Below are 14459 nucleotides of genomic sequence, written 5' to 3' on the forward strand. Positions count from 1 at the left end.
GTTCATATTTTTTAAAAAGATTTACCATCCTTCTCAAATAAGAACGAATTCTATTAGTTCTTAAACACAATGAAGTTCTGAATTTTCTCAAAGTTTCTTCCTTTTTGCCAGAATAATGAAAACCATCATATCAAATTCTAAATGGTTTAAGCACGGGGTGCGCTTGCGGTAGGTTCAAAACCTCTTCTATTACAATTAATGCATTTGTCTAATCCGAAAGTAATTTTTCGACTATAAGAAAACTATATCGATTGCAGTACTTAACAAAAGCAATTCTATCCACGTTTTGAGAATTTTCTATATACGATGTTTAAGCCGTTTAATAAGAATTAGAAGCCATTAGTGTAATTTTTCCAGTTGACCAGTACTTTTACACCCTCTCTAAAGAAATCTCCAAAGAACAATGTTTAAACTTTTAAACTTTGTCAGTAAAGAAAATACTTGAAATTTTTCCAACGTGGTACAAAGTAATTCAGAATTAATGCCGAGTTACTTGAGTAGTTTTACTCTTTTAAATTATTAAAGGTTCAAAATCGCCTACGCTTGACTGAAACTAGTGACATTGTATAAATTTCACCCCCATAATACTACCATTTAGAAGAAGAAATAAAGTATATACACATTTTTGTTGAAATGATTCAAATCCATTCCTTTGGATGAAATTTAATATTCCAGAATACAGAATACATTCTCTCTCACTTAAAGGGCTTCAATGTGACGTTGAACTCAAAATTTACCCTTTTACGGTCCCGGATGAGTGCAAAATCCATCCGCAAAACTATAATACTATTCACACATGCCTAAGTTTCATCCCTTTTTGTGCCACAAATTCCGATAAGTACACTTAACTTTTATTTCATCTTTTTTTTTTTTTTTTATTTTTGCTGCCATCTAACCCACACAGCTTTGTGATGTCACTCTGGAAGTTGGTGGTGAGACCATACACGCTCATAAAGTTGTACTGGCGTCAGTTAGCCCGTATTTTTATGCCATGTTCAATGGTAAGAACAGCTCTAGGGATTTTATATTATATGGAACGAAGTAAGACTAATTTTTTTTTTCTTTCTTTTCTTGCTATGTTGTGTGTGCTGTGCTGTGTTTTTTCTCTAGATGATATGCTGGAACGAAATCAGGGTAACGTGACACTTCATGATGTTGACGTCACCGCACTTAGACAACTAATTGACTACACATACACTGGTGAGATAACAATAACGGAGGACAATGTACAAGTACTGCTTCCAGCTTCGAGCCTTCTACAAATCCAATCGGTCCGCGAGGCATGCTGCAAATTTTTACTCCGTCAGCTTCATCCTTCCAATTGTTTGGGCATACGAAGTTTTGCTGGTAAGTTATCTTCAGAATATTTTATTTTTTTATTTTTCAGAGTTTAAAGTGTGAAAACTTTCAAAGTTGTTTTTTTGTTAAGAAAAAACTCTCAACAGGGTGTTTATAGAAAATTTTTAGCGCTGGCTAAAATTTGAATACAAATTTAAAAAACAATTTATTATCTACTATCTAGAACACTTCTTTACATTTTCTGATAAAATCAAAAAACAATCATACCATTTGTTCATTCTTAAGAATAATCTTAAATTACTTTTACAAGAAAAATATCTTTTTTTGACGAATTTGAACTAAAAAAAGCGTGTTCGTACTATGTACACGCGATTGAAGTTAGACTTCTCACTCACACCAATTCATTCTAATAGAAACTCAAGAAAAGAAACACATATAACTTCCCACATGCAACTAGACACACACAACTTGTCATATGCAACTTGCTATATTCAACTTCCCACATGCAACTTGCCACATGCGACTTGGTACATGCAACTTGCCACATGCAACTTGTCACATGCGACTTGGCACATATAACTAGTCATATTTAACTTCCCACATGCAACTTGCCACATGCAAATTGATACATGCAACATGCCACATGCAACATACCACATGCAACTTGCCACATTTAACTTACCACATGCGACTTGCCACATGTGACTTGCCACATGCATTTCCACATGTTGCATGCTGAATCCAACATGCCTCGTGTTAAGTTCTAAAGTACTGCCAACTCTAAAGGTGAAACGATAGCCAATCAATCTTAGAGATGGCGATTGTGTCATCACTGTTTTAAAATGGCGATATGTTGCTTATTGTAAGCACGATAATCCCTTTGATACTTATGTCAAAAAGTTAATTTTTGCTCCAACACGCCACCGCAAAGAAGTATAACTTCAAAAATTATGTTAAATTTTTAAACAGTAAAGTAAAACTTTACTTAGGCATTTATTTTAACCCTCTGTAGGCACACTGCGAATTTGGTTTATACTTTTTCATGTCGCTAGAACTTTTTTCGGTCTCACTATCTTATAGAGAATCATATATGAAATTGATGTAGAATATTCCGAGGAATTCGAATATTGTATTCACAATTCAAAAAAATGTATTTTCACCCTTATAAAGACACTTTTTTGTGACCACTTTTAATTTTTGTCCTGCCAAATTCGCACCCGTGTGCCGACAGAGGGTTAATACCACCACGGATCGTTTTTCAAGTTAAATGAAACATACCGTTCGAGCATACGAAGAATCTCACACTCCCCTGGTTTGTATGATTTTTCCAATCGTTTTTTGAGCGAACGCCACAAGTCTCGTGAGAGCCTGATTTGATATTATTAAAATTTATTTTTCTGGAAACAGTCACATGAATGGAATATTGATAGAAAGAATCCTTTCTAAAAGGACAGATAGAGTATTTTAATTCTAACTATTAGATTTGGTCTTTCAAAAAAAAAAGTTAAAAAATCTTACGGTCTCAATATTGTCTTTGTAAAAAGAAATCTTTTTTCATGTAATAAGCTCTCTTTTCATAAGAAAAATTTGTATTTATAAGATTTTGAAAAAGGTCGACTTTTGCAAAATCAGCAATCACTACATGATGCAAGCACGGTTGCCACTTCAAAATAAAAATTGTGACCAAGATTGTGAATAAAAATGACCAAACACAACTAAAAATGACCAAAATATTTTTTTGAATTTTTCAGTCCGTGGTGATTTTATGCTTTTTCAGGACAAGTTGTTGCCAAAAAAGAAACTGGGAAAACTTTTTATTAAAACTTAAACTTCTAACATTCCTGTTTCTTAAAATCATTAGATAAAATTGACTGTTTTAAATTAGAAGTTTCTCAGCTTTGTTTCCCATAAAAACATCTTCAATATATTGAAACAAAATTATCTATTCTTCTGGACGAAGAAGTAACATTTTGGATATATTTATTTTTATATCCTTTAACATGAGGACATGAAAATTGAAAGTGCATAGTTATAAAGCCATATCGTGGCTTTCACGTGAACAAGATTCCACCCGGAAAAATTAATTTCACTTTTGCCTTATTCTGAGTTCTGGGCGAAAAGTTGTTCACGTTTGGAAAATTCCACGTATTTTGAATTTTGTTTGCGGTATACGCAAGATAGTCAAGAGCTCGTTTCTCACTTAAATTTTTCTGGCACACAAGAAACTAGTCGAACAAAAAAATTTCGGGTGGAAAAATTTTCAGAGATCCTCAGAAGATCAATAAAAAAAAAAAAACAATTAGAGTAAGATTTGTAGTTACCGGTTAAAAGACCATTTACTGAAGAAAAAAGAAACATATGATATTTTTTTTGCTAGGTTCACATTCAGGAAAGAAAATATAATTATTCTAACTGCATATTTTTTTTTCTACATGTAAATTTAAATTTTTTTTTTGAGAGTCCAAATCAAAGCTTCTTTGTTCGTGGAAAGTACCAACTTTGATAAGCCATATATTTTGAGAGGGGTTAGATGGGAAAAAAGTGTTTTTATTTAAAGAAAGAAAACAATTATATCTTTTAAAAAAAAGTAAGTTTTTTCTGCAGAAACTTGCGCTTTCTCTTGCAACAAGTGTTTGTTTACGAGTATTTTTTACATAATGTGCTCAGCTAGGGAGCTTTTTGATGTTTTTTTTTCCAACCCAACAGCCCGATTGCGTGGTGTTTTGCAGTTAATGAAGTCAAAAATAAATATGCAATCAAATTTAAAGACTGAAAATCAAGACATCTTAGCAAAACACTTGTTTTTTTATTTTTTTCCCGAATTCCCATACATACAAGTTCCTGGATTGAATCATGTATACAAAAGTAGGCGTGGCAGGGGGCGAATAGGGTCGACACTATTTTGTATTTTTGAACTCGCCTAGATAATCAAATTTCTTCAATTTTATTCAAATTGTGCAAGCCGTTTTCTAGATATAAATATGCACACTCAGAAGTGGGCGTGGCAGGGGGCGTGGAAATTTCGCTAAAGTTTGTAAAATGTGTTGTTATTACATTTAAAAACAATTTTTTTTCCAAACTCAACTTATTTTTAAAAATTTGATTTTTTTCCAACATCTCCATACAACCAACGCACTGTGTGGCGGGCTGATACTCTGTTCATTTCTTTCGCGTTGCCGCGCGCCGCCGATGGCAGCCGGACTCGCGGCGTGGTGCAACACCCGGCCGCTGCGCAATCGCGCTCCGCGTCGTATAAGTAAACAATCTTCAGCTTACACGACAGTTCAAATCATTAACTTTCATTTATCTTTTAAAATTTATCGATATAATATTTAATTTACATAATTTATCCATTCAAAAGATTACATTTTTTTATTTTTTTTTTTTTTGTGTATGGATTTGGATTTTCATGGAAAAAAAATTAAACCTTTTTTTTAATCTTGAATCCTAAGTCAACGTTTTAAACGTGTTTCCGTTCTTCGTTAGGACCCTTAATTTATGAAAAATTCGAAGATAGAAATAATTTTTTTTTTATGCTGCGTCATAATTTCTTTTTGTTGTTATTGTTTTTGAGAATATCAACAAATTCAATATCAAAAATCTGGTAGTTCGACCCCTGTTTTTATCAAAAAAAAATTACATGCAAATATAATTTTTTTAAATTACCTTTTCTAGTCTTGAATGCAGTCAAATGAATATTTAGAAAAAAATTTGCAATCATTTTACGAAAAATGATTAGTTATTGCCAAATTCGAAGTCTAAGTTTCAATAAGTCAAAATTGCATTCAAAGAACATTGCAATCTTTTACAACTCTGGCAAATATAAATACAAAATTATAATTTTTAATCACTTAAAGGTTATATCTTTTATATTCTTAGTAAAGAGTTTCTAAATTGGAGGTGATAGCAATTTAAGATTAAGTTTTTAAGATTAAGTTTTAAAAAACTTATTTTAAGCAACTTTATACGAAAAAAAATCAACTCAAAGCAGTTTTGACTATGACATATGTAATTAAAACCTAGATTTAAGCACTTTTAGTTTTTAAGTTCATTTAATACATCTTGCAATGAGGCCAAGTCTGTTATTTAAATTAGAATTGCACAGCAAATTCATAATGAAACACCCTGTTTGATGCGTATTAAAGTCATCAAGTAAGAGCAATTGAATTAAACCGCATTGCCCAACCATGCCCACAAAATAGTGTTTCTCTGTTAACCGAACACAATAAAGCTAACTATACATCATATTTTCTTACTGTTTTTTCAACTCCCCTTTTATACCACATGCGATTGCACTTGTATATGCAACCCCAATAAAGAAAAGCTAGAGCTATTCAAAAGACACAGAGGGGATGAATGATGCCTTGCACAATTTATTGGGGTAGAAGAATTCATTCATCATATCTTTTGCTCGTATATTTTTGTATTTGTATTTGCTATACCCTAGTTAAACTACTAGTTGAAGTGGTTTTCGCCACTTTTCTGTTTATACATTTTTATTTGTTCATGTTTTTTTTTAGCTTTAAATGTCTAAAGAAAGTTTTATGATCCCCCAAAAACTATATAAACCCCATTCACCCCATTTTTGTGTGGTGATGAAGTGATGATGAACAATGTCTCACTGAAAGTCTCTAGAATCTAGATGTATAGTAAATAAAGTGGGTACTGGAGATTTCTCCTAAAAAACAAAACACTTCTTTTTTGTTTAGATTTTTATGGATTTTTGGCATCAGTTGTTGTTCCTATTTCAAAGGATTTGAATAGGTTATAGAACTTGGGGTCGTTGAGGTTCGACGATCTGATTTTATTATTTGAAAGAGAAAAAGTTAACATCATACCGATTTACAATTGAATACACAAATACAAAACTTTCATTCAAAGTTTGGTTTATTTTTGGGGCCAGTAACGACGATTGTGGGGACAATAATTTATTACAGTCTTATAGGATTTGTCTCTGCATCGTTGGCAAAAGATTTTATTTTGCAAAAAGCGATTTCTTTGTGCCAAATGGGATGTTATTTTTTGTTGTTGTTATTGTTCTTTTTTTAAGAACGTAGGTAAACAAATAGTTTTCTAGGTTAATATGTTTCTGTTCCCCATTTTTCCAGGTTTTTTGTATTTTTTTTTTTTTTTCCTGAATTTGATCCTATTAGAGGCAAGTACTTTAAAGGTATACCTCTATGGATTGAACAAACACATTTAGCAAATTACCTACAGAAAATAACCAGGGTACTTTGGGAATTTAGAAAAAAAGTATGCCATCTACTTTGTCAGGGGAATTATATTATACTATGAAATTAGAGTTATGGGTGAGATTAGAGTGTTTTCGTTCTTTTTTTACGTAGGTAATATAAACTGCAAAGCTAAAAAAGTAGAATTTAGAAATGTGAACACAAGGATTAAGTACCTACTCCAGTTTTTATTTTTTTTTCAAAGGTGGGAACTAGTTCAAGAAATAATAAAGGGGCTTTAAATTAAATGAGATTGGGATCTCCGAGAGTCCTTATGTTATTTAGAGTTGATATTTAGGAGCATCTTCATAAGCTATTAAGATGTGCATCTAACGTTTGCTTGGTTATGAGGATTTTTGAACTAATCAAGATGGTGAAAATTCAATGATGTCTTAGAACTCCAGGTACCTAAATAACTTGGATTATTAAGCTTCCAAGTCAAGATAGGGACTACCTTGTGTTTGACAGTACCTTACTGTAAGACAACATTCATTCAGCAATTCAGCTTGGCAATGGCATTTTGAAAATTTCATGAAGTACTAAGATATTTTGAAATCTTAGCCTCTTAAGATGACAAGCTAGCTATTTTAAATTTGGGGGTCGATGTGCTCCTTTTTATTTAAGGGAATATTTTTAAGAAAGAGTGATTAGTTAAAATATGCCGTTTTTGCGCTTTAGTGAGTTTCTTGGAACATTATGTCAATATGACTAAGTTTTGGGTTATTTGGTTCAAATCTGGAAAAAAATAAATTTGTCAATTTTTGAAAGCAAATATTTTAAAAACTAAGACAAAATTCAGAAATCGGCCCGTAGTGATTGAAGCCCGAATTATTACCTTTAAAATGATATACATATTACATGTGTACATTTTTTAATTTTTATTTTTGGTCGGTTTCTTTAAGATGAACATTCACATGAAAATAAGATGAAGTTCACATTTAATTTGGTTTTGGTTGTAAGCAGCCGATATTACATAGCATTGGCAGCCAGCAGCAACTCATCACCGCGGTCAAAAATTATGTTTAATTTTTTTTTTTTACTTGCTCTATAGGGCAAGTATTGGTTTCGTGTAGAAAAAAAAAATCGAGGTTTTAATCAAAACCAACATTACGATTATGGAGAAGATCAAAAAAGTGGTTTTCGTCATGCCGTCCGTCGGTCTGTGCGTCTGTGCGTCTGTACGTCCATCGGTACATCGATCTAGGGCCTAAACGGGTGGATGGATTTGCTTGAAACTTGGTACAGATGATTTTTACATAATTCCCTAGACCAGTTTTTTTTTTTATTTTTTTAATATCTCCATTTTAACGTATACCGAGGTATTGCAAATTTCTCGAAAACGGCTCTAACGATTTCGATCAAATTTGGTGTGGGGAATACTCTTATTGATTCTAACAAAACTGCGTTTTTAGTTTCTCTAAAAAAATGCGGAGAACGGAAATATGGCGTTGCCGTTTTTCAAAAATTGACATATTTTTCAAGTTCATATATTTCATCAAAGCATTAGTTATTTTATTTAAAATTTACAGAGATCATTAAGTATAAAATGTTAAAAAAAAATATTTAAACATTTTTGAAAAAAAAAAATTTTTTAATTTAATTTTTAAACTTTCGATTTTTTTTTTGATTTTTTTTTCCTACAAAATCTTAAATTTCCAATAGATATTTAAGATAAAGATACTGTGAACTACAAGAGCAAGTACGTGCGACCCAGTCGTGCATTTTATTTTTTATTTGACTAAAAACTACTAAGTCATTCAATAATGATAAACAAAGGTCCAAAATATTGCAAAATTTTATACAGAATCAACTAAACGAAATAATTTGTTTCACGGCCAATCGGGAGGTAAGCACTAAGTGGGTTTAACTGTACCAAGTAAATGAAAAATTTTCTTTCCAAATAACTTTTTAGTCATTTGGTACCTATTTGATGTGAAAAATGTGGCCAAATATTTTTTGCCACGTTTTAGACCAACAAAATACCGCACTATTTACCGCAAACATCTAGAAGGCTTGAACACTAAGAATTCAGCTTCAGCTGACTTGAATCGAAATTGTAATTTTGATAATCATTCAGCTATTCAGCGCAGCGAAAACTGAAAAAAAAACTCTTCGTCAAAGGTAAAGCAGCAACTCGTCACCGGCTGGCATCTTCAAGACGTAATCACGAAACATTCAGCTTAGTTTACTTGAAAATTAAAATAAACATTCAGCTATTCAGCGCAGAACTCTTCCGGGCCACGCTATTTATGACAGAACTCCTTTAACGATGGCATTTTATTAAGAGAAGATGGAAGTTTTTGAAGTTATACTTCTTATGGGAGGGTGGGTATGAAAATTTACTTTTTGACAAGAATGTCAAAGGGATTATGACGCGATCACCCTGGGTAGCAGGGCTGTCGTTTCACCTTTAGAGTACGCAGTACTTTAGTATTTAAAAATGCAGTACGCCACAGTACGGCAAACATAAAACACACAACACGTAGCAAGTTACATGTTTCATGTGGCAAGTTGCATGTGGCAAGTTGTATGTGGCAAGTTGCATGTGGCAAGTTGCATGTGGCAAGTTGTATGTGGCAAGTTGCGTGTGGCAAGTTGCCAGGGTTGCAAAAAGCTAACATTTCAGCTCAGCTCACAGCTCAGCTCAAATTTGAGCTAGGTACCATAGCTTAGCTCATTTGAGCTGAGCTGAAAGTGAGCTGAGCTGAAAGTGAGCGCCCCAACTTCCAACGCCTATATCTCGGAATTTTGAAAAAAATGAAAAAAATTTTTTTGATGCCAAAAGGTAGCGGGGACTCTAACCTACATTTGGGTACAACTTCCATCCCTGTAGGTACACGCGTTCTCAAACCAGGAGAACTTAAAGGTAAAAAAAAAGTTAAGCCCGATTCTGAAAAAATAGGCATGATGTGGCGGTTTAACATGCAAAGCGATTTTTTAAAAATCTGACAATGTGCAAAGCGTAGGCCCATGACACAAGCTATCATTTGGCATCACTCCCAAAAATTGCTCTCAAGCGGCTTAGCTTCCAGGAGCGTTCAAAGATTCGGGGATTTTTCGAAAAAAAAATTTACCCCAACTTTCAAACACGATTTTCTCGGAATTTTGAAAAAAATCGAAAAACCGGATTATACCACTTTCGGGTAGCTGAGAATATAAGCTTTCATATGGCACCACTCCCCTGTCTCTAGATCAAAGCCTTCCAACGCCTATATCTCGGAATTTTGAAAAAAATGAAAAAAATTTTTTTGATGCCAAAAGGTAGCGGGGACTCTAACCTACATTTGGGTACAACTTCCATCCCTGTAGGTACACGCGTTCTCAAACCAGGAGAACTTAAAGGTAAAAAAAAAGTTAAGCCCGATTCTGAAAAAAAAGGCATAATGTGGCGGTTTAACATGGAAGGCGATTTTTTAAAAATCTGATAATGTGCAAAGCGTAGGCCCATGACACAAGCTATCATTTGGCACCACTCCCAAAAATTGCTCTCAAGCGGTTTAGCTTCCAGGAGCGTTCAAAGATTCGGGGATTTTTCGAAAAAAAAATTTACCCCAACTTTCAAACGCGATTTTCTCGGAATTTTGAAAAAAGTCGTAAAACCGGATTGTACCTGATTTTTTTTATGATTATAAAAGAAATATTTTACTAAAAAAATAGAAATATATTTACTATTAACCCTAGAAAGATAATCTACGTCTGTAAGACGTATGGTGTGTAAAGAACTGTTTTATCTAATTCAATTCAAATTTCTGGGTTTTTGTTAAATTGATTTCATTTATTATATCACTTCTTTAAAATAATCTAAGTAATGAGTTAAATAAATATGACAAAAAGTGTTAACATAAGACCAAAAATTTTTTAGAATCATACGTCTCTGAGACGTATATTATGATTATCTTTCTAGGGTTAAAAAAACCAAGAGAAAGATCACGAAAAATTATCTGTTTTATTTATAAAAATATCCATGTGTTAAAATAATTCCATTAATAACTAGAACTAAACATCTTGAGCTATGGTGTTTTATAAAAGTTTAAAATATCTTCATATTTCATTATACTTTCCAAATAAAAATCAATGTATCCTCTCACCCATCACAGCTCAGCTCAGCTCACTTTACTTTAGCTCACCCAACAGCTCAGCTCAACCATCAGCTCAGCTGAGTTTCAGCTCAGCTCAAATGAGCTGAGCTATGATACATAGCTCAAAAGTCAGCTAGCTCAAAATTTGAGCTGAGCTGTGAGCTCAGCTCACTTTTGAGCTTTGTAGCAACTCTGCAAGTTCCATATTGCTACTACTAGTGCTGAAGCACACACAATTCTCATAAAATAACCATATCGCACATTTTATGCTCAATTCATTTAGTTTCGTTAAGCGTATACCGTACGTTCTGAACCGCACAACATGTGTAAATTTCACAGAATAAATTGAAAACTACATGGACGCAAGGAGGATGAAAGAATTAATTTATTGTTCACTTGATAAAAATGTAAAAAAACGATGTGTGGATTAATTAATTTAATAATAGAAATTAAAAATATCAAATGAAATTCATTTACATATACTGAATGAGAAGTATAACTTCAGTCGCGTGTACATGTGTACACACACTCTTTTTTTTTGTTGAGCTACGCTGCGCTTATATAATTTTTTAAAATGTGTTATCATTCAACTATTCAGCTTGGGAAAAAAAAACGCAAGCAAGCTATGAGGAATCCCAATCCTTGTGCAGTTTTGAACAATTTTGTATGCAAGAGGGTTAGGTTAGGTTAGAAATGACAAGTTTTTCGTTCAGAATTTGTAGTTTAAGAAGGCTAGTAAGCATCCTGGGTTATTAATTTACAAACGATAAATTTCATTAAGAGTCAAAGACCAAAACTCTTCTTCGATAGTTCACACTTTGCAAGCCCGATCCTTGAAAACTTCAACGAAATGCTAAAAAGTAATCAATTTATAGAACCGTGTCGGTGAAAACATCAAAGGGCTTTTACGATTACTTTTTTAGAAAACAAAAACGAAACCTATCAGTTAAAACCTCCCATAAAGGAAGCGCACACGTGATACTTTTAAAACTTATTGCATTTTCAAGGTGAAACACTCCTCAACATACCGGATTGGGGCTCAGCACGAATGAAGGTAATGCATTTCTTCACAGGTGTATAAGCGAAATTATACACCTTTACCTGGGTATAAGGGGTAGAAGTAAGATTCTATTGAAAAGTAATCTCAGGAACAAATAAACAAACTTGCACATTTCAATACACAATACGCGATCCCTTTCCTTCTGCTAACACAAAACCCTCTATTTCTATACCACATTTTGGTATTCAAAACCTGTACCTACCTCATATCGGATGTATACGGAGTACGGATACAATTCTAAACCACCACCCCCTTATTTATTAGTCAAGTTTAAGAATGCCATCGAGGTTATAGTCCTATGAATAACCAAATCCCCCTTTTATTTTTTTCATTTCAGATGCACATTCGTGCAAGGAGCTACACACTCGTTCGCATAAATTTGCCTTGCAGAATTTCCAACAGGTTGTCGGAACCGAGGAATTCCTTTTGCTACCCTTCGATGAGGTAAGCTTTTTTTCTCTTCTAGGAAAAAAAAAACAAAAAAAAAACGACACTTGACCCACTCTTTGGAATTTATGGCACATTCTGGTATTTCTCTTTTTAGGTCAGGGATTTAATATCAAACAATCAATTGAATATTTGTTCCGAGGAGAAGGTTTTCTTGGCCGTCCTCAATTGGGTTAAGCATGATTTGGCCGAGAGGCAAAAGCACGTAGCTGAATTAATGAGTCATGTTCGATTGCCATTAGTTGGTCGAGACTTTTTAATGACTTGCGTTGAATCGGAAACTTTGATCCGGGAAGATCCTCAATGCAAGGAACTTCTACTGGAAGCAATGAAATATCACTTGTTGCCAGAGCAGAGAAGTTTGATGAGCAGCCAGAGGACAAACGAAAGACGTCCGGATGGCATGAAACCGTATGTTTTCGCGGTGGGTGGTGGAAGTTTGTTTGCCATTCATAGTGAATGTGAGGTGTATAATCCTCGGTTAAATGCTTGGACTCCGATATCTCCAATGTTGTGGAGAAGATCACGTTCCGGAGTGACCTCACTTCATAAGTTACTGTATGTGGTTGGAGGTTATGATGGCGTTACAGACCTTTCTACGGCCGAATTCTACAATCCCCTAACGAACAAGTGGAACAATATCACTCCCATGGGAACAAAACGGTCTTGTCTAGGAATCTGCGCCTTTGACGGGCTTATTTACGTTTGCGGTGGCTACGATGGAGCCTCTTGTCTTAGCAGCATGGAACGTTATGACCCTCTAACAGGGGTCTGGAGCTCTTGTCCAGCTATGAGCACTCGCAGGAGATACTGCCGTCTCGCAGTTTTAGACAACTGCATATACTCCTTGGGAGGTTTTGATTCCACCAATTATCAATCAAGTGTAGAACGATTTGACCCAAGGATCGGTCGTTGGACCCCAGTGCCGAATATGACATCCCGAAGAAGTAGCTGCGGAGTGGCTGCATTTGATGGACATTTGTATTGTGTTGGTGGAAATGATGGAACAATGTGTATGGCAAGTGGCGAAAGATTGAATTTGAGAAGAAATGCTTGGGAACCGATCGCAGCTATGCATTCAAGAAGGTATAAGTTCTTATTACTTCTTTAGAGGTCTTAATTATATTTTCTTTCATTTTTTAGATCTACTCATGAAGTTGTTGACGTTGATGGCTGCCTTTATGCCTTAGGAGGAAACGATGGCTCCTCATCACTGAATTCTGTCGAGAAATACGACATTCGACTGAATAAATGGACAATTGTCAATTCAATGGTTACACGTCGCAGTTCAGTTGGGGCATCTGTACTCGATTGTTTCCATTTGGAACGTGGTCTTGTTCAAACTACCAACTTATGACCCATGTCATCGATAGCTGAAACATTTGCTGCCGCTGCTGCTGCTTCAGTTGCAGCTAATGGAAGTACTTCGTCGACCAGTAGTAATAGTGCGAATAGTAGTAGCAATAGTGGTAATTTTAATTTAAGCACATCAGCGCCAAGTGGTCCTTCTTCGGCCGGAAAACCATCGACAGCTTAATTTAATAATAATTATAATGTAAAAAAAAAACAAGTTGGAAAAAAATGTGTTACGGTGTGGAAAATAGGAAATAGAAAATGTGGGTATATTGAATCAAACAAAAATGGAAGAAGGGTCAGGAAACTCTTTGGGAGGTTTGAAAAGATCCATGCACTATTAGGTATTGTCCTATGGGTCTTAAACTTTATGCCAGAAGTTTGGAAAAAAAATTTCGTCACTTCAAAACATGTCAAATCGTCCCGTAACGTCAAATCGAAAAAGGTTAAAAAAAAATTTGTGTGGATTGAGGTTGATCATAATTTTTCTGGACGAAAACTTAATAGGTTTAAGACGAAAACTGAGTGATTTGACATTTTTGAAACTGAAGGCTGAGAGTGCAAGTTTTTTTTGGAATAAGTAACGTTCTTTCATAATTTGTTGGTTTTCACAGACCCACAGTAACAGTAAGTTTTTATCTTTACCTTGAGATTGTTCATCACACTTTTATATTCGCATAATGCACCGAATTCATTCCTTTAACCTAAAAAAAAAATTAATAAATCACATTCCAAAAATTAAAAATCTAAGTGGATTTTCTAGTCAAGGCGCAGCTTGCTGTTCACTATGTGCTTTAGACCAGTTTATAACAATTAAAAGAACGGAGAAAGGAATTTAAGTATTTTTTTTTCTACTCCTAACGTATGTATTAGGATTGCCGCTTGACATCCTTTTATAAAAATAAAATAATCAAAAATACGATTTTATAGACCTGTTGAACAAATAGTTTATACGAGTGGGGCACTATAGTGAACAGATTGCTTATATTC

General features: G+C 34.1%; 1 protein-coding gene across 1 annotated transcript in view; it reads left to right on the plus strand.

Annotated features, from left to right (window-relative positions):
• LOC129907498 (kelch-like protein 17) overlaps positions 1-13664 on the plus strand; it is an 80044-nt gene extending 66380 nt beyond the window's left edge. Inside the window, exons 4-8 of the mRNA XM_055983767.1 lie at positions 905-1001; positions 1111-1347; positions 12007-12113; positions 12214-13202; positions 13260-13664. Of these exons, the coding sequence (XP_055839742.1) occupies positions 905-1001; positions 1111-1347; positions 12007-12113; positions 12214-13202; positions 13260-13473 (1644 nt within the window). The 3' untranslated portion in view covers positions 13474-13664. The remainder of the gene's footprint in view (positions 1-904; positions 1002-1110; positions 1348-12006; positions 12114-12213; positions 13203-13259) is intronic.
• Positions 13665-14459: the final 795 nt, after the last annotated feature.

This window comes from Episyrphus balteatus, chromosome 1 (genome assembly GCF_945859705.1).
Source record: "Episyrphus balteatus chromosome 1, idEpiBalt1.1, whole genome shotgun sequence".
Taxonomy (NCBI): Eukaryota; Metazoa; Arthropoda; class Insecta; order Diptera; family Syrphidae; genus Episyrphus; species Episyrphus balteatus.